General features: G+C 37.8%; 1 protein-coding gene across 12 annotated transcripts in view; it reads right to left on the bottom strand.

Annotated features, from left to right (window-relative positions):
- Window positions 1-21,854, bottom strand: part of ANKS1A (ankyrin repeat and sterile alpha motif domain containing 1A) — a 140,446-nt gene that overhangs the window by 101,602 nt on the left and 16,990 nt on the right. For all 12 annotated transcript variants that reach the window (XM_070745297.1, XM_070745303.1, XM_070745300.1 and 9 more), the window contains exon 2: window positions 7,039-7,119. In XM_070745297.1, the coding sequence (XP_070601398.1) occupies window positions 7,039-7,119 (81 nt within the window). The remainder of the gene's footprint in view (window positions 1-7,038; window positions 7,120-21,854) is intronic.

Below are 21,854 nucleotides of genomic sequence, written 5' to 3'. Positions count from 1 at the left end.
TTAGGGGTAGTGATTTCTGACAGTCTCAAAATGGGTGAACAATGCAGTCAGGCGGTAGGGAAAGCAAGTAGGATGCTTGGCTGCATAGCTAGAGGTATAACAAGCAGGAAGAGGGAGATTATTATTCTGCTATATAGTGTACTGGTGAGACCACATTTGGAATACTGTACTGTGTTCAGTCCTGGAGACTTCACCTACAAAAAGATATTGACAAAATTGAACGGGTCCAAAGACAGGCTACAAGAATGGTGGAAGGTGTTAAGCATAAAACGTATCAGGAAAGACTTAATGAACTCAATCTGTATAGTCTGGAGGACAGAAGGAAAAGGGGGGACATGATCGAAACATTTAAATATGTCAAAGGGTTAAATAAGGTCCAGGAGGGACGTGTTTTTAATAGGAAAGTGAACACAAGAACAAGGGGACACAATCTGAAGTTAGTTGGGGGAAAGATCAAAAGCAACATGAGAAAATACTATTTTACTGAAAGAGTAGTAGATCCTTGGAACAAACTTCCAGCAGACGTGGTAGATAAATCCACAGTAACTGAATTTAAACATGCCTGGGATAAACATATATCCATCATAAGATAAAATACCGAAAATAGTATAAGGGCAGACTAGATGGATCATGAGGTCTTTTTCTGCCGTCAGTCTTCTATGTTCTATGTTTCTATGGGATAGGCAGTCGCACATATAACTTGCCCCCATGCCATGTAAAGCTTTAAAGACGATAATCAGCATTTTAAATTTAATCAGAAGTCTACTGGACGCCAATGCAGCTCATGCGCATCAGTGTTACACATTACAGTAGTCCCTCACCTATCGCTGGTGTTACGTTCCAGACCTGGCCGCGATAGGTGAAATCCGTCATGGGGAATTTATCAACTGATAGTACTTATTTAAGTATTTATATTGTAATTGTTTGGTAAGTTTTCATTGTTTTAAGTGTTTATAAACCCTTCCCACATAGTATTTATTTTAGATACAGTATTTAACTACAGTATTTACAATTATAGATTTTTTTTTTAAAAAAACCTGCCGATCGAGTTTGGCGGGCCGTTTAAATCTGCCGATCGGCTTCCTCAGAAACCCGCGATGAAGTGAAGCTGCAGTAGGTGAAGCGCGGTATAGCGAGGGACTACTGTATTTCACTGCAGTCCCTTGTGCCCCTGCCATCATATTCTGGACCAGGTGAAGTTTTAAAATGCTCTTGAAAAAGTAGCTTGTGTAGAACACATTGGAAATGGGAGGCAGCAAAGGCATAACCAATGATTCCTCATCTACAAAAGGTTAAACTGGCACATAAAATACATTTGTGCAAAGGCTCTCGGGGCTACAATTGCCACCTTCTATTCAGGCTGCCATTGGTGTCAAAGTGAACCGACAGTGTGTATGGACTCTGACCAGGAAAGTATAACCTTAGCCAGAATTAAAGATGGCAAATCAAAAGATATGGGATAGCCCTAAAAAGCTACAGGCATCCAGTCCTGTCAGGGTTGGGCAGAAGACCAGTAGCATCCAGCCAAACTTTTACAGCTTCCAGGTACTGGTAAGATACTTCCCCAGCACCACTTGGATGGTCCAGGTCATAGATGTACAATTAAGACCCATGCTGTACAAATTAATAAAGATGGATCTTGATGGAGATATGCATGATCTGCTAACCAGGCAATGGGCTGTGTCTGAATGAGACATATTTTCAATCTACAACAGGCAGGTGGTATCTCAATATTATGGCTCAGACAGAACTCCCCAAATTATTGAACTAGCAGGACGAGTTGCATTATTCTGTTACTACAGCCAATTTCAAGAAAAGTAATTTTAACCTTGCTCTGGAGTTAATTTTTTAAAAACTTGGTCTAGGTACTGGGTTGACATATGCAATCAATTGCCTCCCACAGAAGTTTCATGAAGATAGTAAAAAGAAAAGAGAATTAAGACCCGGAGCACCCTAAAAGCAGAGGCTTGCAGGCCTCTCCCTCCTCATATGCTAACTGGAACCATTCCTTGGAGAAAGGAGAACTACTAACAACACAAGACTTCCTACTCCCAACATCTCAGCCAGTCTAGAAGGACACTATGACTGATGGTACTATTTACCAATGAACGGTCAAAGTGGGATCAATTGTATCTCAGTACTGTTGTGGTTAGCTCTGGCCCTGCTCCTGCCCCAAGGACTGTGGACGTGGGGGAGACATCCACATGCTGCAGGCCTGTTTTGCCCCCCCCCCGGTTGAATCTGCTGATGAAGGCTCCTCTGACCAAGAAGACATGAGTGACAAGGAGGAAGAGAGTGTGGCAGGCAGCTCAGAAGGAGATCAATTATCTAGCTCCTCCTTGGATTCAGAATAAGAGTTAATGATACAGCCACGCATGCGGAGAGCGATGCATAGGCAGCAACAACTGAGAGATTATTATCAAAGAAAATGAGGCCACCTGTGGTTGGGTGAGGCTGTGGTAATTAGTGAGGCTGCTATAAAGAGCAGCCTGTGGGTTTGGCCATTGTGGAGGATTATCTGATCCTTGTGTTTCGTGACTGCTTTACTGACTTTGACTTTTTGTGTGCTGATTTTTCCCCACTTTGAAACTAAACCAGAGCAAAGTGTGTTTCACTTTGTGAAAGAAGGAGGACTGTGAATTACCTCACAGCTGCAAGCTAAGTATCACAAAACTGATAAGAGACTTGTACAAATTACCAGTTTGTTTGGAGAGGAGTGCTCTTTGCTATACCAAAAGAGGGCTTGGTTTAAGTGAATTTTCATTATAAAGAACGTTGTTTTTAATTTTCAAACGTGTGTGTGTCTGAAATTTGTACCTGTGAATTTTTGGGAGGATTCTACCAGAGAGCCCGACAGAACAAGTACTATATAGTATCCCAGCCTGAAAATTATCCCAGATAATTTTCTTCCTCTACAGCCCTTTGAAATTATACGCCTACCACCTCAACAGTCTCCCTCAAAATGGAACATTAGAGATTGAGAAAAAATTGTCCAGTAGTAACATCTTGAGAAGCAGCAAACCACTGCCTCCTTGGGAAGACATGGAACCACTCCTATTATAAAAAAAGCATTTACCACTGATTAGCTACATGTCACCTATCTACTGTATATGTCATCTCTCTGGATGCCTTGACCAATCAGAGGGATAGAACCAAACACTGTAGGTAACAGAATCATCGACCTCAAATCAAACTCAGCCCAAATAACTGGGCAAGCCCAAGCCAGAGTAATCTCCATAGGACCAGCACAGGCAGACACCACCTCTAAGTAGATTTGGGGGTTTTAATAGATGTTATACATAATCTTCAAAGCACACTTGCAAAGGTTCCTATGGCTCTTTCTTATCCTTTTTATTAAAGTTTTTGCTTTCACTGTTTCAGCATATTTTGTTTACTTGTCTTTACTTGTAGAAACAACTGTGTCAAAAAAATTATCAGGAAAGATCACTATTTCTTTTTGAATTAAAGGGTAACAAGCAGTCAATGCTCATTCTTTCTCAAAGATGCAAATGAACTGCAAATTATGTTGATTACACAGCTGCAAGTGAACAGCTGTAGAGCCTGTTCTTCTAGACTGCTAATGTGTTGGGGAGGGCACAGAATTGGATAAAAAAGCAAAAAAAAAAAGAGTATTATGTCTAAAAGAACCTGTATGAGTTTAGCCAATGATAGTGTTAAGTGGAGGAGAGGTAAACAAATGCTGAAAATGGAACACTGAATTTACTGTTTATAAAAGGACACCATTAGAGAATCCACAGCTGCATTGTCTGTTCATTACTTTACAAAAACAATTTTTGTAGCCTCTAAGCTGTAGTAAAAAGCAATTTTCTATCCAATCTAAGGACTGAGAAACATACTGAAGACAGCTCTCCAGTATAAAATAGATATAGATGTGAAAGGCAAGTACTGTACTCTTCAGTCCCAGGGAAATAATTTGCTGCTCAATTTAAAAAAAAAACCCTTAAGAACAACACATGTTCATAAAAAGAGAAAAACCATGAAAGAGGAAAACTTCATTAAAATGCAACATTAAGTCTAAAAATCATGTCTCCCTATTGGAGATGTAAAGTATTACTTTTAGTTGAGAATTAACTAAAGCAGTTCCAATATTTTCTGATTTCAGCAAAAGTATTTGTTAAAACAGGCTGTAGTATTCTGATTAGCAAACTAGTTACATGTTGGCTGGCTAGAAGGATAATTAAATGAATACACTGCTGCCTTGAAAACTCACACTGGGTGCTTGTTAATTGCTATTCATTAAGAAGAGCTACAATGAAAGTTAAGTGGGATGCTGTAAGATTTAGGCCTTGGACATGTATTCAACTTCTTTATTATAGACTTGAATGAGGTGCTACAAGCAATGCTTTTCAGATCTGCAGATCACATAGCATTGCCTAGGATAGCTATGGCATAGAAGACAGAGCAATCAAATAAACTTGAGAAATTAAAGTACTAACATGAGGACAAAATATATTTTAAGAGAAAGAATTGGAGGACAGAGATAGCTGCACAGATTTAAAACTGGGGATATCTGATTGGTGTCAGAGTTTGAGTATTAGCTGAGTACAAACTAAATATGAAAAGTACAAACAGAATCTTTTGTGGATTTTGACATGTTCAGGTAGAATCTGGACACAGAGTTTTGGGGAATGCTTTAAATTACTCTTAACAATATATATAAAATGTTAGTGCAGTCAGACGGGGATGTGATCCAAGGATTGATTAAATGGTGGCAAAATGAGATACAGGTAAAGGTGCAAGAGATGAAAAATATAGTAGAGAATATAAGGAAAACTAAGAATACAAGAGTTAGGGAAATGAGAAGGAAAATATTACATAAGTGGTATTACACACCCGTTCAACTTGCATATTTTCAGCAGAATGTTAAAAGTATTTGTTGGCATGGGTGCCAAGATAAAGGAGTGTTTATGCATATGTTTTGGGAATGCCCAGAGTGCAGAAGTTTTGGCCAAAAGTGCAAGAGGATATTAATAGGATATTAAATATAAGATAGATAATTACTAAGGAAATGGCAGTATTAGTTAAAAGTAATGACATGGGAGAATTCAGAGAAATAAAACAAGCAGCGATAGTAAGCGCTCAGGCAGTAATAGTCTTGGGTTGGAAGAATGCGACAAAATAGACAATGCAAAATTGGTATAGGTACACGGTGGACCACATTCAATTTGAGATTATGGATAAAAGGATGAATTTGATTAATGAAACTGATTTGCGACAACTGATGGGACGATGGTACAAGGTAAGACGATATATGGCGATTAGGATCCAAGACCAAGCCATAAGAAACAAGTTGGAATCACTTTATAATATGTAAATAAATATCTCGCTCTTGTGTTAAAATAGTCTATACAAGAAACACCCCCGATTGGTGGTGGGGTATTAATGTTTTTCTGGTGGTGGGCATAATCACTGAGCACTTGTTATATGTTGTGTGAGTGTTTTTTTAATATTATAAAATCAATAAAAATATTTATTAAAAAAACCAAAGTAACTAATTAATTTTAAGATTTTACCCTGTTTTCCCCAAAATAAGACATCCACTGATAATAAGGCCAATCAGGCTTTAGAGTGCATGGCAATAAGGCCAAGCGCTTATTTCAGGGTTCAAAAAAAATTCAATTCAATTCAATTTATTAGATTTGTATGCCGCCCTTCTCTGAAGACTCAGTAAGACAGGGTCTTATTTTCAGGGAAACATGGTAGTAAAACCACTGTTAAATTATGTAAACTAAATATTATAATAAAATATTATAAATATTATAATAAAATATATATATATGCCACCCTACTGCGAGTGTCTCTGGGCTGCAGAAGTAACAGCTACATTTCAAAATTTTTCATTCCACTGTAACCGATGAACAGCACGCATGAGAAAATGAATCTTGACAAATCTTTTGCCTCTCCTCTCTAAAGAAAAGCTTTCTGGATTAATGAAGATGAACCAAGAATGATCAAGGGAATGGAGCATCTCCCTTACAAAACCAGGTTGCAATGCTTTGGTCTCTTCAGCCTTGAAAGACGGCATTTAAGGTGACTTGATCGAAGTGTATAAAATCATGCATGGGATAGAAAAGGTGGATAGAGAAAAAATCTTTTCTCTATCACACAATACTAGGACAAGGGGGCACTCCCTAAAGCTCACAGGAAAGAAAATGAGGATAAATCAAGGGAAATATTTCTTCACCCAGAGAGTCGTTGGTTTATGGAATTCACTTCCAGAAGAGGTCATGACAGTTGTCAGCCTTGATAGCTTCAAAGCAGGATTAGACAGATTCATGGATGCCAAGTGTATCGGTGGTTATTGAAACAGATGTCCATGTGCCGCCTCTATGTTGGTTGAGGGAGTCAGGATTCCCTTGAGTATCATTTGTTGGGGGTCAGGGGAAAGGGAGGGTCTTGCCTTCTCTTTCTGCTCAAGATCCCCATGGACAATTGGTGGACCACTGTGTGACGCAGAATGCTGGACTCGATGGGCTTTGGCCTGATTCAGCATGTCTCTTCTTATGTTCTTAAGAAACTGCAGTTTCTCTGTATGAGCATGCAAATGAACATATGCTGATGATACTCAGTTTTATATATCTACCCCTGGTGATCCAAGTGATGCTGTTACTGCCCACTTGCGGTGCCTAGAGCTGTGGGTGCCTGGATGGGGATGATAATCTTCAGCTGAACCCTGGCAAAACCGAAGGGCTTTTGGTCTTCAGAGCTTCAACATTTGGGATTTTAATTAAGCTAATTCTGAATGGACTTGCACTACCCCAGATGAACCTGATCCGCAACTTGGCAGTTCTCCTGGACTCACAGCTCCTGCTCAAAAAGGAGGTGGCAGTCACGTCTCGAATATCAAAATACCAACATTTCTGAATAAATCCATTTAACAATACTATGGCATAGTGCACTGCATACTATGTATGATATTTGAAGGAAGCTATTTGTAAAGTCCTACAGGGTTTATTAGTTTTAGCTATTTTAATAGGCTGATTGTTTAAAAAGTTACTTCAGACACAGGAAACTTACTTGTGGCCATTCAAAGCAGCATGATGCAATGGAGTGTATCCAGTACTGTCAACACAGTTCACATTTGGTCCTCTCCAGATACTGTAAAGGAAAAGTAAGTAAGTAAGTAAGTAAGTAAACAATATACATTAAGACAAAAAAATGTAGTCAGTAAACAGTACCAAACTGAGATAGGTTTCCTATGAGCAACAATAAAAATGTATATGCTGTTACCACAATCTAAGACATATTATTATTATTATTATTATTATTATTATTATTATTATTATTATTAATTAGATTTGTATGCCGCCCCTCTCCGAAGACTCTCCGAAGACATTAACTTGCTACTATCTCAAACAAAGAAAAACAGGTGCACACATAGAGATGGATTATCCCAATTATCTAATCAGCATCTTATTACTATTTCAATGGTTATTATTTGTATGTGTAGTAACACACATCAGGCAATATTCAAGTGAATTGATCCACAAATAGCACAAGCTGCAAGGAAGCAACACATAAAACAAAGGAAAAAGTAGAGAAGCTCGATAATTTGTTTTTATTTCTACTACACATGTTTATTTAAATGAATCTTTCATCTTCATCTTTTTTCCAATCAGATAATATAGCTGGTAAACAATGAAAAATGTTCATTGTCATAATAAATGTATTTTTAAGGTCAGATCAATGTATTTTTAATGAAAAAAAATCATAAAAGCAAGTCATAATACAGAAGGGCTTTTAAAACACTAGAAGTCAAATTAACTACCAAACCAGACACATGGGTTTGCATGTGAGAGTGTGTAATTTAACAATACTACTGGAAATGCTTGGATTACATGCTTGGAAATACTTGTAATAACAAATGGGTACAGTCAAAATGTTGGACATAATTCAAGCATAGTAATATTTGGAAATCTCATATTGCTTTTGCAAATAACTACATCTTTTTAAAATAGTTAGTACACAAATATAATATTATTATATTTCATAATAATAAGTTTTCAAATCAGGCTTCCTCCCTGAGAAGGTTTGTATTAGATTTGTAATCAAATTCACAAAATACGAGCGTCACCCAGAAGATAATGCACCATTTCCCCCCCTCAATTTACATTAATGGCACAAATGCAAAACTTTAGATATACAGTACATTATTTGAATTGTCAGGAGTGCACGTGTAAAGTTAGTGTAGCTGCAGCAGTGTTTCGAAATGGCGCCTGTATGCGATGTACGTTACAAGCAGCGTGTCGTCATTGAATTTCTCACAAGAGAAAGAAACTGTTGGGAACATTCACAAACATTTGTGTACAGTTTATGGAGAATTTGCATGGATCTGAATGGATGCCATTTGCAGAAGACATTTTGAGGATGACGAAGAACTGATTCGCACAGTGCAGAAATGGCTTAGTGACCAGAAGGAGTGGTACCGACCGGGCATACATGCCCTCCTGTCTCGCTGGAGGAAGGCCATAGAACTGGACAGAGATTATGTGGAAAAATAGGGAGTGTAGAAGAAACATCATTCTTTTTTGTGTGTAAGTTTCATTGTATTCAATAAATAATTGTTGGAGAAAAAATGTGGTGCATACTTTCTGGGAGACCTTTATATCTTTATATAAAGGATAATATAAGTTGCTGATTCATATCCTTCAAATTCATGAAGGCAGATTTGTAGAGGCAAAAGAGGCCTATCTTTAAATTAATAATGTTGAAATAAACAAATACATTAATTCAATTTTTATGAAGTCCTGACAAATATTTTATCTTTTATGCTTTCATGTATTTCTGTTTGACTTCTGTGAATCTGAGTGTTAAGATACAAGTTTAATAAATTCTTATTATAATAGCACAGAAATAGTGCAAAGGTAAAGATAATCCCAAAATGCATACATACAAAAGTGACTCAAACTAAGTGAAGTCTTAATTGCATTTTATTAATTGAAGCATAAATCTATTAAATGTTTCACCTTTTCTGTTCGGTTTTTAAAAGTACTTTGAAATGAGTGCTAATAAGAACTATTATACTGAGTAATAATTCTCAAATATTACCATGCTTGAATTTAAAACTAACCTAAGCACAGATTATTTGCAAGTGATTATATTGCTCATTTCACGCTTATTTGTTTTCTCATTATTTTATTGCAAAAGTAACAATTATGTAAAGTGGAAAAGCATAATTTCCTCTATAGGCATGATGAGTTTGTAATGAGATGGCATTTAGTATTCTTATGCCTTCTTTAGTCATCCATAGTAAAATAAATATCAACTAGTGTCCACAACTGAGTTTGCAAACTATAAGCTCCGTACAAGTTAACAATGCTAAACCACTAAATAAATATCTCATGGTACCTAAGTATAAGTTTATTTTTAAAAAGAAGAACAACTCCTTTTACCCCCAAGGATATTAAGGAAGTCGTTTATTCTGTACTAGAACAACAATTTTAAATGACTTATAAGTACTTTAAGCTCTGAATTACAAAGTTAATTCAGACAAATTCTCATTAGCTGAATGAAGATTTAATCAGGTTTCTCTGCCAATTACACTGCTGCATACTATGGCACAAATAGTACTTAATATTCTAGTCTTGTTTGATGTGTGTAATATTCTAATATTAGCATTTCAATTTTTATAAGAGAAAACAAGCATTTCAGAATTCAAGATGTTTTTAGCACCATATAAAATGACAACATTTAAAAAACAAAATAGGTAATTAGCTCCTGGCTGAGACACAGTATGAGAAAGTTCTTTCCGAACAAGTAGAGGTTAGTTTAATTATTTTTTGTTTTATATTCTTATCTGAAAGATGTAAAAAATATATTTAATAATAATTTGGTGTTTAATAAGCAAGTGAAGGAAGCCAACAAAGGGAGAGGGATTAAATTAGGTTAATAATTTGTAATAACAATATGAGTGGTAAAAAAATCTCATTGTTGCAATGCAATTTTATTGTTTTTATAGACTTATATTGCTTAAGAAACAAAAGTTATCTTAGAAATGAAGATTTCATTTCAATAATTACAATTCTGCTGGATGATACATACATTACTCCTTCAAAAGAATTATAACAGTGGCATATATCTATGAGTGTATCTTTATTTCAAAGAAGTAAACTTTCAACAATATGGAACTGTGGAATGAATGCTTTTCTTCTTTTAAAGGACCAACTATTTTCTGGTTAAGACAGTTAAGGTTTTATGAGATTTGAGGCTTTTTCCAAATATACTCTACATTGGATTTGCCATGAAACCATTCTGGCACTTAAAAGATCAAGAGGCTTTTTTTTTTCTTTTTGCCAGAGGTGGTTGACCTCTCTGGGATTATTTGAATCTTAATTCTGTCAATTTGGTTTGATAGGTTTGTGTTTTGTTTGCCAATTTGCTCCCTAGCATAAGGCGCTTTTGCAACTCCTGATGACTCTTGAGATAACTGTTCTCTTCTAGAACAGTTAACCATTTCTGAATTGATGGAGGGTTTTTTAAGGAAATGAACCTAAGAAACTGAAGTGATAAGGTGTAAGGCAGTCATAAGTTTATGACTGTGATTAAGTCTGGAAAGTATGGACATACATCATAAAGCAGGCCATCCACATAACTAACTTGATGTTTTGTGGTGGACATCAAGCAAATGCTGCAGTTGTTATGCGAAAGCTGTGGTCATTAAATAAATCCATTGTTCACAACAGGGCATTTTGCCTTAAAATCAGAAAGCCAGTTTTCAGCAAAGATTTTTGACTGTAGGACATCTGTAAATATTTTACAACTTTGTGGTTTTACAAAGTTGCTTTACAACTTTGTTGCAAAATGGCCGCAAATGTGGCCCAGTTGCCTACCACCAAAAATGTGGTCATGTGAAAAAAAGGTTTTGGATTGTGCAGAGATGGATATGATGACAAGAAGGCTGAATGATCAAGAAGAATCTGATTTTTATATTATTTGGAACAAAGTTTATACATGGATAGATAAGAATAAAGTTGAAAATAAGGTTACGAAAACTGTATGAATATAATCAAATGTTATTGATATTTCTTGTTGTTGCTATTGTTGTTGGTTTTTCGTTTTTTTTCCCTTTTTTATCAATTTAACTCTATGTTTATTAGAATATGCAAACAAAATTCTTCTTTTCACTTAGAATATTACTTTGACTTAAAGATTTAAGATTTTATCCTTTTTTCTGTATTAAAAATTGACTTCAAGAAAAGAGGGGTAATTGTAACCCCTACTATGTGTTTAAATGTTTGTGAGTTTGTATGTCTTTTTATTGAAAATTAATAAAGTTTATATATTTAAAAAAATGTGGTCATGTGACTGCGGGAGGTTAACAACTGTCAGAATGTTGGAACAGATCATGAGTACCTTTTGAGAGATGGGCTCTGTCATAACTTAGAATACATAATGCGTTTGTAAATCTCACCAACACACACAAAAAAATACTCAAGATAATATCATTTTGAGAGTTCTTAAGGAGTTCAAATGTAAAATGGGTTGCCAAAATATGTAACAATTCCTTAGCTTTGACCTCTATACATGAGGATTAAGAACTTGTCCTGCTTCATTATCACCCACACACTGTACTAGTAACAACATGATAGCATTTGCATATCAGGGTTGATGCAGAACAGATCAGAGCTATAGAACACACCTTGTCTGCCAGAATTCTGCCCCAAATTCAGCTGGAAGCAGGACCCAAAGAAATATATTTTTCCTAAAATTCAACAACCGTTCTAGAAATTCTAAACCCAGAATAAATATTTTTTTCTCTTTTCTGTATCTAGTGTAGGAGAGTACCATGTTAGACTATGAGGTCAGATCACAAAAGCTTAAGCCTTTACATAAAATGTGCTACAGTAGATGGAAACGATGCATGATTTCTTTATTGCTGACTTATCTAAAGTCAGCTTGCTGTTTCAGCTATAAAATTGCCATATACCCAATAGTTATAAAATCATTATATTGATATATTCTATTTAAAAATGTGGTGAATTCATGATAACAATTTGGAGATAAGGTGGCTGTGCTATAATATCAAATGTTGTTTATCCAGTTATACCAGGGGTGGGTTCTAACTTACCTCGCCGGTGGTTCGCTTCCTCCCATGCTGCATTGCTGTATTGTGTGCATGTGTGCAGTGCCAAAAACAAGTAAAATAGACCAAAAAAAGACCAAAAAGCAAGATGGCTGCACATGCGCAGTGCTGGAAACTCGGCTTCTGCTCATGCACAGAAGCAAAAATCAGCAAAAAATCCCCCAAAATATTTTTAAACACTGCCCCCCCCCCAAAAGAGAGAGATGGCAGCATCCACGACTGGCATCGCAAGATGTCAACACTGGTTTACTACTAGTTCTATAGAAATGTTGTGAACTGTGTGGAACCCTCTGAATTATACTCATGTAAGATGTAGAAATGTATTATACTTATCTTTCAAAAAAGTAGTACAGTGGTCCCTTGATTTTTGCGGGTCCGACTTTCACGGAAAGCCTATACCATGGTTTTTCAATAAATAAATAAATAAATAATTTTTTTGAAAACCCGTGGTATTTTTTTATTTTTTAAATTTATTTTAAAAAGCCATCTTTAAATAAAAGCTCCGCTTCTGCCTAGCCTTCCCCTTGAAGAGACTTACTGCCACCCGCTGCCCGGGAAAGCAGCTTTGCTGGCCGGCACAGGGCAGCCACTGGTGGGGCCTGGTCTGAGAGGAGCGCCGCTGTCACTGCACCAATGGCAGCTGCTGTGGGGGCAGAGCGAAGGGAAGGGCACGGAGGCGGTGCCTGTTGGAGAAGCAGAGAGAGAGAGAAGTGGAGGTGTGCTCGCCTTGTGCCGCGAGGGGGAGGCCGTGGTAGTCAGGGGTTTGCAAGCAGCCGCGAGGTGGCCGTGCCGGCCGGGGTGGGAGAAGCCTAGAGTTGCGTAGAAAGCGACACCCGCTGGTGGGCCCTGGTCCAAGAGGAGCCGCCACCGTCGCTGCACCAATAGCAGCTGCCGTGGGGGCAGAGCAAAGGGGAGGGCGTGGAGGCAGTGCCCGCCAGAGAAGCGGAGAGAGAGAGAAGTGGACCAAAAGAAAGAAAAGGGAAAGAGAAATGGAGAGGAAGGAAGGAGGGAGGGGAGGGAGGGAGGGAAGGAAGAGAGAGAAAGTTTGGGGCCCCCTGCGCTAAGGAGTCACATGACAGCAGGGAGGGAAAACGGCTACTTGGGTCCCATTTGGACATTATCACTTAGGGTTGATAATGTTGTTGCCAGGAGTTTTTGTTACCAGCAGTTTAGACATTAATGACTGTGTGTTCTGTTATTTTGAGGGGACAGCACATTTACACTGTTACACAAGCTGTATACTCATTACTTTACATTGTAGCCAAGTATCATTGCATCAGTGTTGTCACATTAAAATATATACGTACTTTCATATTTACAATGTGAGGGATTGTAGTCACTTCTGTGACATACTGTATAATACATTTTTCCAGCTGGTTTGTGTTGTTCTGCTCTCTTACAAATTTCAAAGCTAAACTCACAAAACAAGTTTCAAAAACTTGCTTTGTCTTGTTGGGTAAAAAGGGCAATCACTTTCTGTCTTCAAACTTTATCCAAAGAAATGGCCTCTGTCTTCTACATCCAACTTCAAGTTCTTTTAGTTGGCAGAACATAAAATGATTTATTCCACTTTCTTTACAGTGGACAAGAGTTGATATGCAAAACTGGAACTGAATCATCCTTTTTTATGCATCCAAAAATGCCAATGCCATTGGAACAATCTTATGTCACCAAATATGGCCTGTCCTCAATATAAGAACTAAAATAATACTGTGTAGAAAAATCATCCTGTTGCAGATTTTAGTGACCATGGGGGCGGAAGGGAAATTGTTTCATGTCTAAGGCAGGACTCATAGTCTCTACATTTCTAGCCTGATGCCTTATCCATTAGAACAAATTAGTTACCATGAGTAATAACCATTTATAGCTTTACCCTCATACTTACATAGCATGACTCTTATTTTTCCTATGACCACTAGTGGCCTAATCCACAAACATGCATTTTCTTTTCTTTACATTCTCATTTAAACAATTCTTGGTTCTTTGCTACTATCTTATTCTTCTGCCCTCATCATCAATTCAAAGAGAAAAGCCTGCATCTAATTTCTATATTGGAAAGTTTATGGCTATTTATTAATTCATTTTGTATGGTCACCGATCTTATCAACTGACTCTGGACATCCAACAACATTTACATACCTGTATATACCCGACTATAAGTCGCTCCGATTATAAGTCGAGGCACCTAATTTTGCCACAAAAACTGGGAAAATTTATTGACTCAACTATAAGTCGAGGATGGAAAATGCAGTGGCTACTGATAACTTATAAAAATAAAAACCAATAAAATTACATCAATTGAGGCATCAGCAGATTAAATGTTTTAGAATATTTATTTCAAAGAAAACCAGTAAACTACCTCTGTAAATGTAAAATAGGGTAAACAGGTACCGTATATGTCCCCCAAGGCAGGTCTAGGCAAAAGAAAATGCAAGTATTTACCTAAATTCCCTGCTGCTCCTGCTGGTTTTGATTAGGGTTAGGGTGCCTGGCCTCTCCTTGCCTCAAAGAGATACAATTTCCCTATCTATTTACTATTACTGAACACCCAAAATATACTATTTAATTCTATGTACTCTATTTTTTGGTGTATAAAACACACTGGTATATAAGAAGCACCTAGATTTTAGAGGAGGAAAACAAGGAAAAAGGTATTCTGAACCAATTGGTGTAGAATCATATTGTTTAATAAAATACCAGTGTAGCAGAACACCTTTTACAACCATGTATACTTTTTAAAACCATGTACACTTTTTACAAACTTCAAACTTGACAGTTTCAAGACTTGTGGACTTCAACTCCCAGAATTCCTCCTCCAGTCATACTAGCTCAAAAATGGGAGTGAAGGCCACAAGCCTTAAACTTGCCAGGTTTGAAGACTCTTGCACTCCTAACCCCTAACTCAAACAAACAAACAAACAAACAAACAAACAAGGACAATTCATTTTGTTAGTTGTTTCTTTAGTCACAGAAATGGCTAGTGATAGAATCATTTACAATTACAGTTCCCTGCTGAGGTTGCCTTATTGTACCCTATTTTATACTATACTATACCATAATACCATAATACTATACCATGAGGTTTTCAAAGACCCCTCTCTTGACCACTCAAATTTTTACAATTGAAGTGCATGGAAATATATGGTGATGATGATAAACCTGAAATATTCCTTAAAAGGAGTGTTTCTAGAGCAGGGATCCCTAACGCTGGAAACTTTTAAGACTCCCAGAATTCCTGCACCAGCCATGCTACTGGGAAAATAACCACAGCAATCCCACACTTAACCAAAATACATTGTTTATACAGGAAGCGGCTCACTATGTTCACAAAACAAATTTAATCTAGTCAGCTACTACCTAATCATAGCAATTCATTCTGAGATCTGAAAGGCCATAATCATGCTTAATTGTCTGTGATTTACCCTTTTGGGGAACACCTCAATCCTACCTGTTTCCTGTGAGCTCTACTGGTAAGAGAGTATTGGTAAGGCTTACAATACAGTATGACATAAATGGCAGTGGAGATAACTTGGACGCTGTAACTAATTAGGACTTGAAGATTGTTTTATGCTGAACCAGTACTTACAGCAATGGAAAACTTTCTAATGATCGACTGGTCATTTCTTATTTCCTCAGAGACAGGATTGGATGGAGCACGATCTAGGTTTTGCTCAATAGCTGACCAGGTTGTGGGTTTGTGCAACAGATCAGGAAATGGATGTTTGTTTCCTTAGTAAAACCATTTCTCTCTTGGCCAGCCCTTTAACTGACCTTATTATGTGTACTTGAACCCAAATTATGTATTCTAATGACAACCACAAAAAAATACTACTTCAAACAGAAGTAGGAATCAATATTCTTTTTTTTTCTGAGTAGAGGTTATTTTGAGCAATATTCATTCTTTCTAGATATGAACCATATCAACATTTTGCATATCTTAAAAATTTGTCCCTGAACTTTCAAACATTTACTGAAATTTATAAAACCTCAATCGCTTGCTGTAAAGTCTTTTGACCTTTATGTGCAATGTACAAGCACTGTGCTCATTTTTCTCTGTCAAATATGATTGTCTTTGGTCTAGAGACATTGATTTTCCAACCCAAATTATTTGTTGAATCATACAATTTAGTATTCATTGCAAAATTGCTTGGTTCTTAGGCAAATCATCTGTACATAAAGGTGCTTAAAGGTAGCCTTTGACTTACTAGCCAATTCAGACTGGAACGTCTGTCACCAAGTGGTGCAGTCAGGTGAGTCACGCTCAGCCTTTCTGTGCTGCATTCAAGAGAATCACGTGTTTGTTAAGCAAATCTGGCTTCCCCCGTTGAGTGCTTGCTGAAAGCCACCCAGGAGGGTTGCAAATGGCTATCACATGAATCTCAGATGCTGCAACTGTCATAAATACATGCCAGCTGTAAAGCACCTGAATCTTGATTAGAAACATAGAAACTTAGAAGACTGACGGCAGAAAAAGACGTCATGGTCCATCTAGTCTGCCCTTATACTATTTCCTGTATTTTATCTTACAATGGATATATGTTTATCCCAGGCATGTTTAAATTCAGTTACTGTGGATTTACCAACCACGTCTGCTGGAAGTTTGTTCCAAGGATCTACTACTCTTTCAGTGAAATAATATTTTCTCACGTTGCTTTTGATCTTTCCCCCAACTAACTTCAGATTGTGCCCCCTTGTTCTTGTGTTCACTTTCCCATTAAAAACACTTCCCTCCTGAACCTTATTTAACCCTTTAACATATTTAAATGTTTCAATCATGTCCCCCCTTTTCCTTCTGTCCTCCAGACTATACAGATTGAGTTCATTAAGTCTTTCCTGATACGTTTTATGCTTAAGACCTTCCACCATTCTTGTAACCCGTCTTTGGACCTGTTCAATTTTGTCAATATCTTTTTGTAGGTGAGGTCTCCAGAACTGAACACAGTATTCCAAATGTGGTCTCACCAGCGCTCTAGATAAGGGGATCACAATCTCCCTCTTCCTGCTTGTTATACCTCTAGCTATGCAGCCAAGCATCCTACTTGCTTTTCCTACTGCCCGACCACACTGCTCACCCATTTTGAGACTGTCAGAAATCACTACCCCTAAATCCTTCTCTTCTGAAGTATTTGCTAACACAGAACTGCCGATACAATACTCAGATTGAGGATTCCTTTTTCCCAAGTGCATTATTTTACATTTGGAAACATTAAACTGCAGTTTCCATTGCTTTGACCATTTATCTAGTAAAGCTAAATCATTTACCATATTACAGACCCCTCCAGGAATATCAACCCTATTGCACACTTTAGAGTCATCGGCAAATAGGCAAACTATGTAACAGGAGGGACAGGGGGATGGATGTAAGTACAAAGACCAATGAGAAGTCTCTTTTTTTCAATAATGTCTTCACTTTGAAGGAAAAACAAATGGTCATAAATTGAGGACTACTTACATTCCCAACCAATACATCGCTAATATTAACATAGCATTCCCCATATTTTTATCCATAACTACATTAAGCATCAAAAAGACATTAAACATTCTTGTTTTATTCTGTGCTTAATGTTGAGGCATTTGCTAAACATCCTGTTCTTACATCTGCTTTATTAATATTACACACTACCCTTACATCATTCATCAACCAACCTTCAAATATATACAGTATATATATACAGTATATATAAGTCTGCCTATAGTAGGTATAAAGAGTCTGGAAGTATAGCTGACAGAGAGGTGTATAAAATGAGACAGAAGGAGGCGAAACAGATAATATATGCTGCTAAAGCCTCAAAAGAGGAAGAAATTGCCAAATCTGTAAAGAAGGGGGATTAAACCTTCTTCAGATATATTAGGTCTTCTGCCGTCAATCCATGAGGTCTTTATCTGCCGTCAATCTTCTATGTTTCTATATACATTGAAAGCATACCATAATTCTGATCATTTTATTAGAAATGTTATCTCAACCAATAATAAACTTGCCCAGCATAAAGCTGAAATCCAATCCCATTTTACTAATAATCATTTTTCATATGCTTTCCACTACAGTTCTGTCAAACGCTTTCACAGGCAAACTTAATAAACTAATTCCCTTAATAGAAATTAACATACTCTCATTATCTTTCTCTTTATAGAAGGGAACAATCATCAGATGCTGATAACATCTTCACCAACATTAAAACAAGATGCACAGTCACTCCATTAGCAAGCTACCTGCACAATTTAACATTTCTACAGTTACATCAGCTACACCTTTGTAGTCTTGCCAATTTCCCACATTCTCACCACAGGTGTGACTTCATTTTCATCATTTATAGCATTTCTTTCAATTCTATTGCTGGGCATACAATTATCATTCCCATATACTTTTCTAAAATGTTCTTTGTACCATTCCCCACTTCAGTTTTATATCAACATCTTCATGTTTAATTACATCTGTTCTGCTGAAAGCCCAAAAGCCCAAATCAATCATGCTTTCAGTTTCATTTATTTGTTTGGTGTATACATGAATAGATTTGTCAGATGTATATTTTTCTAAGAAGATTAGATAAATTAATTAATTGTTTGTGTGTCATCAGATTTTTGCTTTTGCAACTACAAAGAATCTCTTTGTCCAATTTAGCCTGTAAGTCTTTTAATTGTGCACCTATTGTCACTGTAATCAAATCCATCAACCTTGCTTCTGAGCATTCTCTTTTTTTCTTTCTTCCCTTCTAACCAGTTATCATCCTCACATCTCATGTCATATTGAGTCACATCACAATGGAAAGCATTAATAAAAATATTGCAAAATTGTTTCAAAGCTCATATGTAATTCTTTCATTATCAGTCATCATTCCCATGCAATTATCATCAAGCTATGAAATGCACCTTTCATATGTATTCATTACCATCTAAGCCAACTCATAATCTTAGCTCTCATTCATACAGGCATACCTTGTTTCATTGCAATTTGCTTTATTGGACTTTGCAGATAATGCATTTTTTAAAAAGACCCTCCACCAGAAAAACAATAACTCACTGAAGATTCAGATTAGCATTTGTAGTGTTGTGGGGAAAAGACAGAGGATTCATGGAAATTGCTTGGAAATAAGGTTTAATGGTAGACAGGAGCACATGACTTGAGCTCCTGAACAGAAGGGGTGTTGGTCTTACCTGATATGCCTCTTCTCGTCAGGTGGAGCCAGCATTCAGAATTGGTTGTCCTCATCTACTCAGAATGAAGACTGAGTTCATTACTTTTTGCCGGATCCACCCTCCTAGGACCCAGCTTTGATGAAACCAAAGAAGCAGACTCGATGTGGCTACCAACCAAAAGCCACCAAAAAAGGGGAGGATGCCGCCAAGCAAAAAGTCAGTCCAAGAAAAAGGCAACAACCACAGGAGCAATAAAGGCAACAATGACAATCTAACAAACAAGGAGTAAATAGGAACGGACCCTTTAAGGGCAGGGCTGAATGCTGGCTCCACCTGATGAGGCCTATCAGATAAGACCAATACTTATTTTCCATCGTGGGTAGAGCCAGAATTCAGGATGGGATCTACCAAAGCCAAAAGTCCCCCGGGTGGGCCTAGTCTAGGCTGATTGAGTGAGACTCATCGTGGATCCTCTGTAGAACCCTATGGCCAAATCCTGCATCCACCGACGCAAACTTGTCAATTTTGTAGGGGCAGATAACTGAGAAGGGGAAGTCCAAGTCACTACTTGTCAAACCTCCACCAAGAGCACCTAGATCACCCATGCTGCTGATGTTGCTGAACTATGCCTGGAATGGGCTGTGATCTCCAGTGACCGTGGCATATCAGTTTATAAGCCTTAGCAACAGTTCCACAAATCCAACAGCCAATGGTTGTGGAGGATACCTTCTGACCCAAGGAATGAGGCAAGAAGACCACCAAAAGTGCCTCAGGCTTACAGAACTGGGGTATCCTATTGTGTTGGGGTTGCGTCTGTAGTGATGGCCACCCTGGGCGGATCCCGGAAAAGGCAGCCCTGGGTGATTGCTGGTGAGAGCCACCAGGAGAGGGAGCAGTGAACCCCTGAAGAAACCAGGACTCTGGATGCCGAAGTGCTGCGGCCTGCTTTCTGGAATGGTAAAAGGAACCACTGGAGATTCCTAGAGTGTAGGTGTGCCCAAGGGATGATGGAAATACATGAAATCATTTTTCTCAGGAGAGAGGACAAGAGGGCCAGGGAGACCCTAGGTTTGTGTTGTATCTGAGCAACAAGGTTCTTGATACTGGCCTGTTTCCCCTGGGAGAGGGAAACCCTACATTCTAAGGAATCTATAACTTCTGGAAAGCTCTTAAAATATTTACCTGTATTTTCCAACGAGCTTGGGAATCCCATTAGGAGTTTGCAAGATGATTATTTTCTATTATGCCCAACCCTAGGAAGAAGTAAACATTTTGCACACACCCCAACTTTTCGATCTGGGCCACAATGGACTTTTAGCGATAGTATTTATTATTTCACACATTATAAGCTGCAAGCAAACTATTGGTTGGGGGTGGCTATTCTACCCACTTACCTGGGAGTAAGTCACACTGAACTCAATGAAGCCTGGTTTTGGTTAGGCAAATATAGGCTACCATGGTTAGGGCCCTCTTTTGTCACAGGGCCAAGCCAGATTAATCAAGCCAATGTTTTGGGGTTGCCACCCTGGGCCTTAAGTGCTGCCTCTGCCAGGCACTCACAGCAAATGGTGTGGAAGGCGGCTTTAGGATGCCATTCGAAACTTTCATTCAGCTGCAGAGGATGCTCTTCTTTGTCCAGAAGCAGGTACTGCGGTGCCCACTGAGAACATCAAGAATCCACGCAGCTGCCCTGCCTGGCCACCTTCTCTTCCTGGCTTCGAGCAGCATGCAACTGTAAAAACACTCCCTGTCCATGGAAATCAACTGAGAGGGGCCACGCATGTTCCTTGGGTCACACGCCCACCCCTGGCATTGCTTAGTACACACACTCCAGGGCAGCGTGCTTCACTATTTGAGAAGGATGGGAATATATCAAGTTGACTGTTATTCTCCCACAATCTTCCTTTTTATTTAAATTTATTTTTTCCAATAGTCATTATATTATTTCATTTTTACTGGTTGTTGTTCATAGGCACACTGAGTGAGCTGGGTAGGCATACAAATTTGCTGAATAAATAAACAGTAATATTATTAATATCTCACAGTCCAAATGGAACGGAAACAAATAAGATATCATTATATACTCATAAATAAAACAGACAACATGCAATATTAAATCTAACTAAGTAACAAGCCTGTTTACTCCAGAAAGTATTAACTAACTAAATATATAGCACACTATCAGAAGGATAAAAGATAACACTTGCCTTAACTCACTTATCAGAAAGATACAAACTTTAAGAATGGCCACTGAGAAAGCCCACTCTCATATTTCTGCAAAATGTGTTTCTGATTTGGCAACCCAAACAGGAAAAGAACCTTAGAATTTCAAGCCCAGGAAAATTTACAAAAGAGGATATAATCATTCAAACATCCTCTAAGTCCCTAAAGCTTACAAGTTATGACAATCACATTGTAGAAGGAAATAAACAAGTAATGGAACTGTTTTAACAGATGAGTTATTTGATCCCAATGCCCATCTCCAGTCAATCATCTAGAGCTGTTGTAATTTCTGAACATTTCTGAAAGGCAGACCGCAAAAATCCCAGATGGGCTGTAATAAAGACATATATGAATATGGTCAGCTCAGACTGCTCTCAGAATGCCTTTGGCATTC

Source organism: Erythrolamprus reginae, chromosome 3 (assembly GCF_031021105.1).
Source record: "Erythrolamprus reginae isolate rEryReg1 chromosome 3, rEryReg1.hap1, whole genome shotgun sequence".
NCBI classification, from domain to species: domain Eukaryota; kingdom Metazoa; phylum Chordata; class Lepidosauria; order Squamata; family Dipsadidae; genus Erythrolamprus; species Erythrolamprus reginae.
The sequence above is the reverse complement of the archived record's forward strand: the minus strand, read 5'-3'. Positions and strand labels throughout refer to the sequence as shown.